Genomic DNA, 15,117 nt, shown 5'->3' with positions numbered 1-15,117 from the left:
TGTACATTTTGTTAAACGCGTCAGTCCCTGCACGGTTCCTACTGTTCATTTGATAAAATAGTTGTTATGAATAGAACCTTATGTGTGACTGCACAAAAGGAGGCTTATTATCTTGTACTAAGTGCTGCAGCTCCTCACTGGCTCGCCGGTTGTATGTTTGTCCACATTGGCTACTGGCCATTAAAAGGGCAGTTTTCAGATAGAGCATGCAATTTTAAAAACACTTTCCAATTTACTTCTATTATCTAATTTGCTTTGTTCTTTTGGTATCCTTTGTTGAAAAGAATATATAGGTAGGCTCAGGAGCAGCAATGCACTCCTGGGAGCTCAATGTTGATTGGCAGCTGCACATAAATGCCTCTTGTCACTGGTTTTCCATGATTTGTGCAGTGAGCTCCCAGGAGTGCATTGCTGCTCCTTCAACAAAGGATAGCAAACAAATATATAGTTGTTTAAAAGTGTATGCTCTATCTGTATCATGAAAGATATTTTTGGGGTTTCATGTCCCTTTAAACACAGAGTTTAGCAATGCTAGTGACAAAATAACATTCTCTAACCAATTAGCATGTACATTTATCACTATAATAGCACTTTAACTGTGTAGTAATTAAAGGATCTAATGAATTATAACATTTTATTCTATTAACATGTCCTTGTAAACGTAAGTATGTTTGTATCCCTAAACGCATCTTTGTTGTCAGTGTATTTGACTGGATAATAATGATGTATAAATACAAAGACAGTAAGGTGAAAAAGTCATATAGATGAAGATTTATAAACCTTGAGCTCAGTTTATGGAAGTGAAACAGGAAGTTGTTTATCTGTGTCGTATATGTTTATTTGTGCACCTTTTACAATTTGAAAGATAAAGGCATTTTAGATACAATACTGCATACAATTGTGCCATAAATATATTGTCTTAAAATAGTACAATTGTCTTATCTGGATCAGCAAAATTGTAGTGGTCAGTCCTTTCACAATCATTTATACCTGGAATTGTTTTAGGTTATGCTCCTTGATTATGCATCCCGTGCTGATTTTAAATGTACTTAATAGAATGTTTAAAGGGATATAGAACAGTCGGTTTAATTATTATAATGAAAAAAGCACTAAGCAGTGCATTATACTTAAAGGGACGTTAAACTCCAAATAAATGCTAGATAGAATGATGCATTCAAAGAAAAGATTAGTCTGAGAATAACATGTAGATGTATGTTTTTTAATGTTTCATTAGCTGTTTAAACATTGACAAAATAAGTGTAAAGATTTAGGGGTCGATTTATGAAGCAGCGGATGCTGCTTCCGACCCACTCCACTTCAGGTTCGTCTGAAGCTGAATTTAAGAAGCAGCGGTCGCTACTTAACTCGTCGACCACCTCTGAGGCAGTGGACAGTAATCCGATCGGATACAATTGGGTTGATTGATACCCCCCGCTAGCCGCCGATTGGCTGCGAATGTGCAGGGGGCGGCATTGTGCAGCAGATCATGTCTGCCCGCACCTTAGTAAATCGGCCCCTTAGTGTTTATAAAACAATGGGAGCTGCCATGTTGTAACTTAGGTTACTTTCTCTGCTGTGGCCAATTCGGGACATTTATAAATAGGTCACTAGAGTGTGCAGCCAATCGCTGTGTGTAATATAACAGTGTTCTGCACTTGCATTTCTAACAGGAACTGAAAAGCTCACAATTTCAGAATAGAATTACAGGAAAGGGGGACAAAATAAATAATTATAGTATGTTGTAAAGTTGTTTATGTTTATATATATATATATATATATATATATATTCTATATATCATTTTATATTACTATCTCAAGCGGCAAGGTTTTGAATATCAGGCCCTCAGTGTTAAACATACAAAGTGTTAAACACAATAAAATAATACCTCCTCACTAAAATAAAAGGATAGCCATATCACAAACACTGAGAGCAGTATTGCACTACATTATATTCTCCCTGGGGCAGAGCATTCAAATTGTGTGTCATATAGGCTTGTGCTTTCGCTATATGTTTATGTAAACTATTGCTAAATATGGCTGTGGGTAGCTGCATTTGGCTCTTTTTGGAGCTGGATTTATTTGTGTGAAAGTGCAACAAACAAAGATCTGGATTTGCACACTGAGAATTTCTAAATGTTCATTTCTGAAAGAAAATAAGTTGTTTGCTGTTTTTTAAAGGAAGACTAAAATAAAAAAATAAACCATTATATTCAGATAAAGCATTCAATTAAAAAAAAAATTTCCAGTTCACTTCTATGATCAAAATATGCACAATCTGTTTATATGCACACACTCCGAGGCACCCACTCCTACTGAGCATCTGCAAGGATTCACTTCACAGTATATATATGTATGTTCCTTTTGTGATTGGCTGATGACTTTGTCCAGAGCACTATATCTCCCCTCTGTCTGCTGTTTGATTTGCTATATGATGAATCCCTTATTTATGTGTCTGACTTAATTTAACTTTATCCTCTTAATTTGTATCCATAGGATGAAATTGAGGAGCTTAGGTCCGAGATGCTGGAGATGAGGGATGTGTATATGGAGGAGGATGTTTACCAGCTTCAAGAACTCCGGCAGCAGCTGGAGCAGGTCCACAAAACATGTCGCATCCTACAGTACAGACTGAAGAAAGCTGAGCGACGGGGGTTACGGGTGGCACAGACGGGACAGGTTGATGGAGAGCTCATAAGCACCATGGAGCAAGATGTGAAGGTAAGAAGAACATTACCGATATATTATATATGCAAACAGAAGCCTCCTCTTACTTATTAGATATTAAACAAACATCTTGATGGATCTAAAGTGGGCGTTTTTAAAGAAATATAAAATAAAAATTGTGCTTTTCTCATCCTCCATGTAGAGACCAATAGACAAATTCTGTAACCTAGGTTTTTCTAAATGCTGTATGTCAAATAGCTGTTTTAGGCAATTTGCAGCATTTGGTTTCTAGGGAGTGTGCGAAAAGTACAATTCTTTACATAAAAACAAGAGATGTTTTATTTGTTTTTAAAATGTATCACAGATTTTCTTTTTTATGATTGCTTCTTTATTTATTTGTTTTATGCCAGAGATGCATCACTATCCTTCAGTAGACATGTGGGAGTTTTCCCACAGAGAGAGCCATCCAACAGACCTTTTTTGCACTTTCTGTTTTATTCTTTAAAATATTTTGTCTACTTTTCCTGTAATTTAACAATAAAAATTGTGGCTCCTACAGGGTTCTGATTCCCAGCTTTCAAAATTCTACACAGAGATTGGTTGTTGAGCTCTTTTGTATCTGCCCCTAATAGGATAAAGGATACTAAACATGTTTCAAAATATTGCTGATTTTGCTGACAAGAGGACATAATACAAGTATATGTACTTTTATTTTGTTTTGCAATTCAGCTGCTTTTTTATGCATACATGCTAAAAATGACTTTACAGTTCTTTTAAAAATATTTTAGCATGAAAACATTTAATATGTTTTAAATAGTGCACTTCTACCTTAAAAATAGAACTTCAGCTTACTATCTCCCTTCCTTTCTGTCACTTTGCCTAAAAGTTTGTGGTAGATAATTGTTCAAAACCGCTAGTGTCACTGTCCTAATGTTTGTTGTTGATATGCAGGACCAATACCCAGTTTTTGTTAGTTAAAGGGACACGAAACCCAAAGATTTTCTTTTTTGATTCACAACAACTTTCATTAGCTTGCAGATGTGTTCATCTAGTACCCAGTAGTGCATTGCTGATCCTTTAATAATAAAGGATACAAAGAGAATGAAGCAAAATTGCTAATAGAAGTAAATTGGAAAGTTGTTTAAAATCATATGCTCTATCTGAATCATGAAATAAATTTTTCGGGTTTCACGTCCCTTTAATGTTCTCAAATTATAACTATAGTAGTTTTCTTCTGTTAAGTGTGATCAGTCCACGGGTCATCATTACTTCTGGGATATTACTCCTCCCCAACAGGAAGTGCAAGAGGATTCACCCAGCAGAGCTGCATATAGCTCCTCCCCTCTACGTCACTCCCAGTCATTCTCTTGCACCCAACGACTAGATAGGATGTGTGAGAGGACTATGGTGATTATACTTAGTTTTATATCTTCAATCAAAAGTTTGTTATTTTAAAATAGCACCGGAGTGTGTTATTACCTCTCTGGCAGAGTTTGAAGAAGAATCTACCAGAGTTTTTGCTATGATTTTAGCCGGAGTAGTTAAGATCATATTGCTGTTTCTCGGCCATCTGAGGAGAGGTAAACTTCAGATCAGGGGACAGCGGGCAGATGAATCTGCATAGAGGTATGTAGCAGCTTTTATTTTCTGACAATGGAATTGATGAGAAAATCCTGCCATACCGATATAATGTCATGTATGTATACTTTACACTTCAGTATTCTGGGGAATGGTACTTCACTAGAATTACACTGTAAGAATTACATAAAAGCTGTTTAATAACTAGAAATTATGTTTAACGTTTTTGCTGGAATGTAAAATCGTTTTCATTTGCTGAGGTACTGAGTGAATAAATGTTTGGGCACTATTTTTCCACTTGGCAGTTGCTTAATCTTTTTTCTGACAGTTTCTGTTCTCTCTCACTGCTGTGTGTGAGGGGGAGGGGCCGTTTTTTGGCGCCTTTGCTACGCATCAAATATTTCAGTCAGCAGCTCATTGTATTTCCTGCATGATCCGGTTCCTCTCTACAGAGCTCAGGGGTCTTCAAAACTTATTTTGAGGGAGGTAATTTCTCTCAGCAGAGCTGTGAGAATTATAGTTGACTGAGATAAAAAACGTTTATTCTGTAATTTGTTTCCTGCTTTCAGAATTTGTTATCTTTGCTAATGGGATTAAACCTTTGCTAAAGTTGTGTTGTTTACACTATAACTGTTTTCAATTATTAATTTTCAACTGTCATAGATCTTCTGTGCTTCTTAAAGGCACAGTACGTTTTTAATATTATTCTAATTGAATTGTATACCAAGTTGCAAGTTTATTTGCTAGTGTGTTAAACATGTCTGATTCAGAGGATGATACCTGTGTCATTTGTTGCAATGCCAAAGTGGAGCCCAATAGAAATTTATGTACTAACTGTATTGATGCTACTTTAAATAAAAGTCAATCTGTACAAATTGAACAAATTTCACCAAACAACGAGGGGAGAGTTATGCCGACTAACTCGCCTCACGTGTCAGTACCTGCATCTCCAGATCGGGAGGTGCGTGATATTGTAGCGCCGAGTACATCTGGGCGGCCATTACAAATCACATTACAGGATATGGCTACTGTTATGACTGAAGTTTTGGCTAAATTACCAGAACTAAGAGGTAAGCGTGATCACTCTAGGGTGAGAACAGAGTGCGCTGATAATATTAGGGCCATGTCAGACACTGCGTCACAGGTGGCAGAACATGAGGACGGAGAACTTCATTCTGTGGGTGACGGTTCTGATCCAAACAGACTGGAATCAGATATTTCAAATTTTAAATTTAAACTGGAAAACCTCCGTGTATTACTAGGGGAGGTGTTAGCGGCTCTGAATGATTGTAACACAGTTGCAATACCAGAGAAAATGTGTAGGTTGGATAAATATTTTGCGGTACCGGCGAGTACTGAGGTTTTTCCTATACCTAAGAGACTTACTGAAATTGTTACTAAGGAGTGGGATAGACCCGGTGTGCCGTTCTCACCCCCTCCGATATTTAGAAAAATGTTTCCAATAGACGCCACCACACGGGACTTATGGCAAACGGTCCCTAAGGTGGAGGGAGCAGTTTCTACTTTAGCTAAGCGTACCACTATCCCGGTGGAGGATAGCTGTGCTTTTTCAGATCCAATGGATAAAAAATTAGAGGGTTACCTTAAGAAAATGTTTGTTCAACAAGGTTTTATATTGCAACCCCTTGCATGCATTGCGCCGATCACGGCTGCAGCGGCATTCTGGATTGAGTCTCTGGAAGAGAACATTAGTTCAGCTACTCTGGACGACATTACGGACAGGCTTAGAGTCCTTAAACTTGCTAATTCATTCATTTCGGAGGCCGTAGTACATCTTACTAAACTTACGGCGAAGAATTCAGGATTCGCCATTCAGGCACGCAGGGCGCTGTGGCTAAAATCCTGGTCAGCTGATGTTACTTCTAAGTCTAAATTGCTTAATATACCTTTCAAAGGGCAGACCTTATTCGGGCCCGGGTTGAAAGAGATTATCGCTGACATTACAGGAGGTAAAGGCCATGCCCTGCCTCAGGACAAAACCAAAGCTAAGGCTAGACAGTCTAATTTTCGTTCCTTTCGTAATTTCAAAGCTGGAGCAGCATCAACTTCCTCTGCACCAAGACAGGAAGGAGCTGTTGCTCGCTACAGACAAGGCTGGAAACCTAACCAGTCCTGGAACAAGGGCAAGCAGACCAGGAAACCTGCTGCTGCCCCTAAAACAGCATGAATTGAGGGCCCCCGATCCGGGATCGGATCTAGTGGGGGGCAGACTTTCTCTCTTCGCCCAGGCTTGGGCAAGAGATGTCCAGGATCCCTGGGCGCTAGAGATAATATCTCAGGGATACCTTCTGGACTTCAAATACTCTCCTCCAAGAGAGAGATTTCATCTGTCAAGGTTGTCAACAATCCAGACAAAGAAAGAGGCGTTTCTACGCTGCGTACAAGAGCTCTTGTTAATGGGAGTAATCCATCCTGTTCCACGATCGGAACAGGGACAGGGGTTTTACTCAAATCTGTTTGTGGTTCCCAAAAAAGAGGTAACTTTCAGACCAATCCTGGACTTAAAGATCCTAAACAAATTCCTAAGAGTTCCATCGTTCAAGATGGAGACTATTCGGACAATTTTACCTATGATCCAAGAGGGTCAGTACATGACCACTGTAGATTTAAAAGATGCCTACCTTCACATACCGATTCACAAAGATCATTATCGGTACCTAAGGTTTGCCTTCCTAGACAGGCATTACCAGTTTGTGGCTCTTCCATTCGGATTGGCTACAGCTCCAAGAATCTTCACAAAGGTTCTGGGTGCTCTTCTGGCGGTACTAAGACCGCGGGGAATCTCGGTAGCTCCATACCTAGACGACATTCTGATTCAAGCTTCAAGCTTTCAAACTGCCAAGTCTCATACAGAGTTAGTACTGGCATTTCTAAGGTCACATGGATGGAAAGTGAACGAAAAGAAAAGTTCACTCGTTCCACTCACAAGAGTTCCCTTCCTGGGGACTCTAATAGATTCTGTAGAAATGAAGATTTACCTGACAGAGGACAGGCTAACAAGACTTCAAAGTGCTTGCCGCACCCTTCATTCCATTCAACACCCGTCAGTGGCTCAATGCATGGAGGTAATCGGCTTAATGGTAGCGGCAATGGATATAGTACCCTTTGCACGCTTACACCTCAGACCACTGCAACTGTGCATGCTAAGTCAGTGGAATGGGGATTACTCAGACTTATCCCCTTCTCTGAATCTGGATCAAGAGACCAGAAATTCTCTTCTATGGTGGCTTTCTCGGCCACATCTGTCCAGGGGGATGCCATTCAGCAGACCAGACTGGACAATTGTAACAACAGACGCCAGCCTTCTAGGTTGGGGTGCCGTCTGGAATTCTCTGAAGGCTCAGGGACAATGGAGTCAGGAGGAGAGTCTCCTGCCAATAAACATTCTGGAATTGAGAGCAGTTCTCAATGCCCTCCTGGCTTGGCCCCAGTTGACAACTCGGGGGTTCATCAGGTTTCAGTCGGACAACATCACGACTGTAGCTTACATCAACCATCAGGGAGGGACAAGAAGCTCCCTAGCTATGATGGAAGTATCAAAGATAATTCGCTGGGCAGAGTCTCACTCTTGCCACCTGTCAGCAATCCACATCCCGGGATTGGAGAACTGGGAGGCGGATTTCTTAAGTCGTCAGACTTTTCATCCGGGGGAGTGGGAACTCCATCCGGAGGTCTTTGCCCAAATACTTCGACGTTGGGGCAAACCAGAGATAGATCTCATGGCGTCTCGACAGAACGCCAAGCTTCCTCGTTACGGGTCCAGATCCAGGGATCCAGGAGCAGTCCTGATAGATGCCCTGACAGCACCTTGGGACTTCAGGATGGCTTACGTGTTTCCACCCTTCCCGATGCTTCCTCGATTGATTGCCAGAATCAAACAAGAGAGAGCATCAGTGATTCTAATAGCTCCTGCATGGCCACGCAGGACTTGGTATGCAGACCTGGTGGACATGTCATCCTGTCCACCTTGGTCTCTACCTCTGAAACAGGACCTTCTGATACAGGGTCCCTTCAAACATCAAAATCTAACTTCTCTGAAGCTGACTGCTTGGAAATTGAACGCTTGATTTTATCAAGACGTGGGTTTTCCGAGTCAGTTATTGATACCTTAATACAGGCTAGGAAGCCTGTTACCAGAAAGATTTACCATAAGATATGGCGTAAATACCTATATTGGTGTGAATCCAAAGGTTACTCTTGGAGTAAGGTTAGGATTCCTAGGATATTGTCTTTTCTACAAGAAGGTTTAGAAAAGGGTTTATCTGCTAGTTCATTAAAGGGACAGATCTCAGCTCTGTCCATTCTGTTACACAAACGTCTGTCAGAAGTTCCTGACGTCCAGGCTTTTTGTCAGGCTTTGGCCAGGATTAAGCCTGTGTTTTTAAAACTGTTGCTCCACCATGGAGTTTAAACCTTGTTCTTAATGTTTTACAGGGCGTTCCGTTTGAACCCCTTCATTCCATTGATATAAAGTTGTTATCTTGGAAAGTTCTATTTTTAATGGCTATTTCCTCGGCTCGAAGAGTCTCTGAATTATCAGCCTTACATTGTGATTCACCTTATTTGATTTTTCATTCGGATAAGGTAGTTCTGCGTACTAAACCTGGGTTCTTACCTAAGGTAGTTACTAACAGGAATATCAATCAAGAGATTGTTGTTCCTTCCTTGTGCCCAAATCCTTCTTCGAAGAAGGAACGTCTACTGCACAACCTGGATGTAGTCCGTGCTCTAAAATTTTACTTACAGGCAACTAAGGAATTTCGACAAACGTCTTCTCTGTTTGTCGTTTACTCTGGGCAGAGGAGAGGTCAAAAAGCTTCTGCTACCTCTCTTTCTTTTTGGCTTCGTAGCATAATTCGTTTAGCTTATGAGACTGCTGGACAGCAGCCTCCTGAAAGAATTACAGCTCATTCTACTAGAGCTGTGGCTTCCACTTGGGCCTTCAAGAATGAGGCCTCTGTTGAGCAGATTTGCAAGGCTGCAACTTGGTCTTCGCTTCATACTTTTTCCAAATTTTACAAATTTGACACTTTTGCTTCATCTGAGGCTATTTTTGGGAGAAAGGTTCTTCAGGCAGTGGTTCCTTCTGTATAAAGAGCCTGCCTATCCCTCCCGTCATCCGTGTACTTTTGCTTTGGTATTGGTATCCCAGAAGTAATGATGACCCGTGGACTGATCACACTTAACAGAAGAAAACATAATTTATGCTTACCTGATAAATTCCTTTCTTCTGTAGTGTGATCAGTCCACGGCCCGCCCTGTTTTTAAGGTAGGTAAATATTTTTTAATTTATACTCCAGTCACCACTTCACCCTTGGCTTTTCCTTTCTCGTTGGTCCTTGGTCGAATGACTGGGAGTGACGTAGAGGGGAGGAGCTATATGCAGCTCTGCTGGGTGAATCCTCTTGCACTTCCTGTTGGGGAGGAGTAATATCCCAGAAGTAATGATGACCCGTGGACTGATCACACTACAGAAGAAAGGAATTTATCAGGTAAGCATAAATTATGTTTTTGTGGTAGGTGACTCTGAAATCTTAGGGCTTGACAAATCCTTGAAACCAGGACTCATTGAATTTTACTTCTGGAGCCAATTTTTTTGGATTACTCTAGATATTTCTGTTTAAAAACCACCGCTCCTTAAAAATGTGGGACTGGTTCCACAATATTGTTGCTGGAACCTTATATTGGAATATATTTGTCAAGCACTTTAGTGTATCGGAGTATGCATGTGTATATATAATGTGTGTGTGTGTGTAAAACTAGTACTGCATTGTATGTAACTTGGTTCTGTTTTTCTTCTGTTCCACTTTCAATATTGAGCATCAGTCTCTTGTGTATTGAAGGAAGTCAGAGCTCTTCCCTTGTTGCCTGGCAACTGCAGAGCAGGCACCGGCCTGTGTTTACATTGCTGATTTCAGCCTTCCTATTTTACTGGCCCTTTTTTCCATAATTACACCGCGTCTGCTCTGCCAGCTTCTTCCTCTTCCAAACAAAACGCCCTCAGTATTGCAGAAGCAACTGATTGTAAGGATAAAATAATGCTAATATTTTGGTTATGTTGCAGGCTCATGTGACTTACACTGTTAGGTGATTATGGGGGGTTATCCTGACACAGAATAACCCATTAAATGCCACTGAGCTTTAGCACATACTTTAAAAATGCAAAAAATAATAAATACATTATACTGGCATGTTTGCAATTATGTTCATATATTTGGTGCTTGTAATATTAAAGGGGTATTCTAGCACTAGTGACCCTGTGGGGTCAATCACAGTTACATTATTGCTAGGGAGCTGCACGGCTGTTCCCGAGCGGATACAGACGCTGAGCTGGCAGCGGCACTTTAGAGTTGCTAATGCTAAAATGACTTGCTTTTACAAATGAGAGCAAGTAATGTGTGCACTATAATGTCCCCTTAAATGTCTCTCTATAAAATTATGCTTTGTGTTTCTTTAACTTTATTTTGTAGTAGGGTTGTACCAATACTTTTTTTTTTAAATACTCGCTGATACCAATTACCGATACTTTTTTTTTAATGTCATGTGACAGTTTCCCAAGCACAATAAAGACTAATGATTTAAGATAGCTTATTTATAATTATGAAGAACTATAACTCAAAATACATTATGGAATAATAAAACAGTTCTATTTGCTTGTTGTCACAAAGTTATAAAAACTCAGACATTTCGCAGAACATGTTTATATATAAAAATATTACAATAAAATATATTAAAAATACATAACAAATGTAAAATCACAACCAACCAAAAGTGAAACACAGTTAAAAATATAACATTGCACTGTTTAATCATGGGGAACAACACTATGGGATAAATTACATTGACTGGTAAGCTTTACCAATGCTCTCATTACATGTCCAACTCCATTAAAGTCTATGGAGTTGGAAATGTGAACAGAGCATTGGTAAAGCTTACCAATCAAATGTAATCTAGTCCTATAATTGTAGGATGAGTGTTCATAGGAATTAACTTAATATGTATTATGAACACTCTTCCTGCAATTATAAAAGATAAGGATGTTCCTCAGAGTACAGTATGTTTTGAGCAAAATTGTGCAAGATGATAACTAGCAGTATAACAGGCAATCTAGCAATTAGAATACATTTTTCAAAAGTTAGTGGCACGTTCTCTTGAGGAACAGAAGCATCTCTGCATGTTCAGCTATAAGTCTGTTTCTTTTATCAGTAAGGATGTTTGACGCTAAGCTGAACAGTCTTTCACTTTCAACACTATTGCACGGGAAAGAAAGATATTTTGGGGCCATTAAATCTCAATTTATTAACTGCCCAGTACTTCAGGGGTTTATCTGAATGAAGTACAGTGATCTCTCCAATTTAGGCTTCCAGCTGTATAGCAGCTTTTGGAGCACTGCTCTCAGACTTACAATAATACAAATAACAGCAATTTTTATTGGCAGAATAGAAGTGAACAATTTTTAGTTAAGTCTCTACTCCAGCTTAAAATGAAATAGGAACATGAAGTTTGAAATAAAAAAAATGCCACAAGATGGCGTATGGGTAAGATCTAAGATCTGAAGGTATCGGTTTATCTCTATCTGGTGAAAGTACTTGGTATCGGTATCAATACTAGTATCGGTGCATCCCTATTTTGTAGTATCCCACTTGGAGTTGACCAAGTTAACGTATTTCCCATAGACTTCGATGAAGAGCAAAAAGTGGGGAAAAAAACTTACTGTACACGCAAGCTAACCTGACATGAACATTGTAATGTGAAATATTTACAGTAAATACACAGACACTTTATTAAATATAAATGTTGCATAAATATACTTTTACATGTTTTCATCTACTTGACTGCAAAGGGCTCCAATGCACACACACTCGCATGCACACACATATATATATATATATATATATATATATATATATATATATATATATATATATATATATATATATATATATATATATATATATATATATATATACACAGTGCATATAAAAAGTCTACACAACCCTGTTAAAATGTCAGGTTTCTGTGATGTAAAAAAAAAATAGACAAAGATAAATCATTTCAGAAATGTTTCCACCTTTACAGTGACCTATAAACTGTACAACTCAATTGAAAAACAAACTGAAATCTTTTAGCTAAAGGGAAATAAAAATAAAAAAATAAAATAATATGGTTGCATAAGTGTGAACACCCTTAAAGGGCCATTATAAACAGTTTTTTTTTTTTTTTAAATGTATAATTTTGCTTATTTTTAAAGAACATTGCTCTGATTTTCAGACTCCTAACCAAGCCCCAAAGTTTTATTTGAATACCGTCAGCTACCTTCTCCAGCTTGCTCCTGTTTGTGTAAAGGGTCTTTTCATATGCAAAAGAAGGGGAAGGGGGGAGTGTCTTATTTCCCACTTGCAGTGGGCTTTCCAACTGCCTTTTCAACAGAGCTAAACTGAAAGCTTCTAAGTACGTTTTTAAACCATTTAATACTGGATTTTTATATCATTATCTGTGCATCTTATTCTTTATATTAGTGTCTATTACATGCAGTTATATGAAAATGAGTGTATACTGTCCCTTTAAACTAATACTTTATTGAAGCACCTTTTTGATTTTATTGCAGCACTCAGTCTTTTTGGGTATGAGTTTTTCAGCATGGCACATCTTGACTTGGCAAGATTTGCCCACTCTTCTTTGCAAAAACACTCTTAATCTGTCAGAATGCGAGGGCATCTCCTGTGCACAGCCCTCTTCAGATCACCCCATAGATTTTGAATTGGATTCAGGTCTGGGCTCTGACTGGGCCATCCCAAAACTTTAATCTTCTTCTGGTGAAGCCATTCCTTTGTTGATTTGGATGTATGCTTTGGGTCGTTGTCATGCTGAAAGATGAAGTTCCTCTTCATGTTCAGCTTTCTAGCAGCCTGAAGGTTTTGTGCCAATATTGTCTGGTATTTGGAACTGTTCATTATTCCCTCTACCTTGACTAAGGCCCCAGTTCCAGCTGAAGATAAACAGTCCCAAAGCATGATGCTGACACCACCATGCTTCACTGTGGGTAAGGTGTTCTTTTGGTGATATGCAGTGTTGTTTTTGCGCCAAACATATCTTTTGGAATTATGGCTAAAAAGTTCAACTTTGGTTTCATCAGACCAGAACACCTTTTGCAACATGTTTTTGGGACACTTCAGATGTGTTTTTGCAAAATTTAGCCGGGCTTGGATGTTTTTTTTGTTGTAAGAAAAGGCTTCCGTCTTGCCACTGTACCCCATAGCCCAGATATATGAAGAATACGGGCGATTGTTGTCACATGTACCACACAGCCAGTACTTGCCAGATATTCCTGCAGCTCCTTTAATGTTGCTGTAGGCCTCTTGGCAGCCTCCCAGACCAGTTTTCGTCTCGTCTTTTCATCAATTTTGGAGGGACATCCAGTTCTTGGTAATGTCACTGTTGCACCATATTTTCTTCACTTGATGGTGACTTTCTTCACTGTGTTCCATGGTATATCTAATGCCTTGGAAATTCTTTTGTACCCTTCTCCTGACTGATACCTTTTAACAATGAGATCCCTCTAATGCTTTAGAAGCTCTCTGCGGACCATGGCTTTTGTTGTAGGATGCGACTAACAAAATGTCAGGAAAGACCTACTAGAACAGCTGAACTTTATTTGGGGTTAATCAGAGGCACTTTAAATGATGACAGGTGTGTACTGACTCCTATTTAACATGATTTTGAATGTGATTGCTTAATTCTGAACACCGCTACATCCCCAGTTATAAAAGGGTGTGCACACTTATGCAACCATATTATTTTATTTTTTTATTTCCCTTTACCTAAAATATTTCAGTTTGTTTTTCAATTGAGTTGTACAGTTTATAGGTCACATTAAAGGGCCATAATACCCAAATGTTTAAACACTTGAAAGTGATGCAGTGTAAAAAGCTGACTAGAAAATATCACCTGAACATCTCTATGTAAAAAAGAAAGATATTTTACCTCAAAAGTTCCTCAGTAGCCACATCCCATTGTAAAGGATTTCTAAGCAGCATATTAGTATGTATGTCCCGGGACAGCTGAAGGGATAAGTCAAATCTTATGAGATCACAGTAAGAGAGTTCATGACCTCAGCACTGCTGATGCTGATTGGCTGCTGTTCATTTTTTCATTTTTTTTTACCTGCAGCTGGGAGAAGCTGAGTATAACTTTTTACACATAACTTACTCTGCTGAGCTGAGGAGATTGTGAGGTAAAATATCTTCCTTCTTTACATAGAGATGCTCAGGTGATATTTTCCTGTCAGCTTTTTACAGTTATACTACTGTATCACTTTCAAGTGATTTAGCATATGAGTATTATGTCCCTTTAAAGGTGGAAAAAGTTCTGAAATGATTTATATTTGTCTCATTTATTTACATCACAGAAACCTGACATTTTAACAGGGATGTTATATCCACTGTGTGTGTATGTGTATGTGTATGTGTATGTGTGTATGTATATATATATATATATATATGTATATATATATATATATATATATATATATATATATATATATATATATATATATATATATATATATATATATATATATATATACAGATACAAAATTTGTTTTTTTAGCACACCTTACAAAAAGTTTATATGCACAACTTTGGGAGTGCTGCCAATATGACCCAGTAATTACACAAACAAAAAGGTATCAGCGCACATCCATTTTCAAAAGCACAACATATTTTTTGAACTGCTGCAAAAAAATGCCTGCAAACAACATCAAGAGGCACCTATTCTTTTTAAATAAAATTGGGATCTTAGTCACACAATATGGCCATATTTAGCTTAGCCAGTCACCACTTACAAGGTGCCCCA

At 38.6% G+C, this 15,117-nt stretch overlaps 1 protein-coding gene across 1 annotated transcript in view; it reads left to right on the top strand.

The window, feature by feature from the left end:
- The window catches only part of SOGA1 (suppressor of glucose, autophagy associated 1), a 188,729-nt gene that overhangs the window by 19,877 nt on the left and 153,735 nt on the right, over positions 1-15,117 (top strand). Inside the window, exon 2 of the mRNA XM_053697193.1 lies at positions 2,494-2,718. Coding sequence (XP_053553168.1) covers positions 2,494-2,718 — 225 coding nt within the window. The remainder of the gene's footprint in view (positions 1-2,493; positions 2,719-15,117) is intronic.

The sequence above is a fragment of the Bombina bombina genome, chromosome 1, assembly GCF_027579735.1.
Source record: "Bombina bombina isolate aBomBom1 chromosome 1, aBomBom1.pri, whole genome shotgun sequence".
Classification (NCBI taxonomy): domain Eukaryota; kingdom Metazoa; phylum Chordata; class Amphibia; order Anura; family Bombinatoridae; genus Bombina; species Bombina bombina.
The sequence above is the reverse complement of the archived record's forward strand: the minus strand, read 5'-3'. Positions and strand labels throughout refer to the sequence as shown.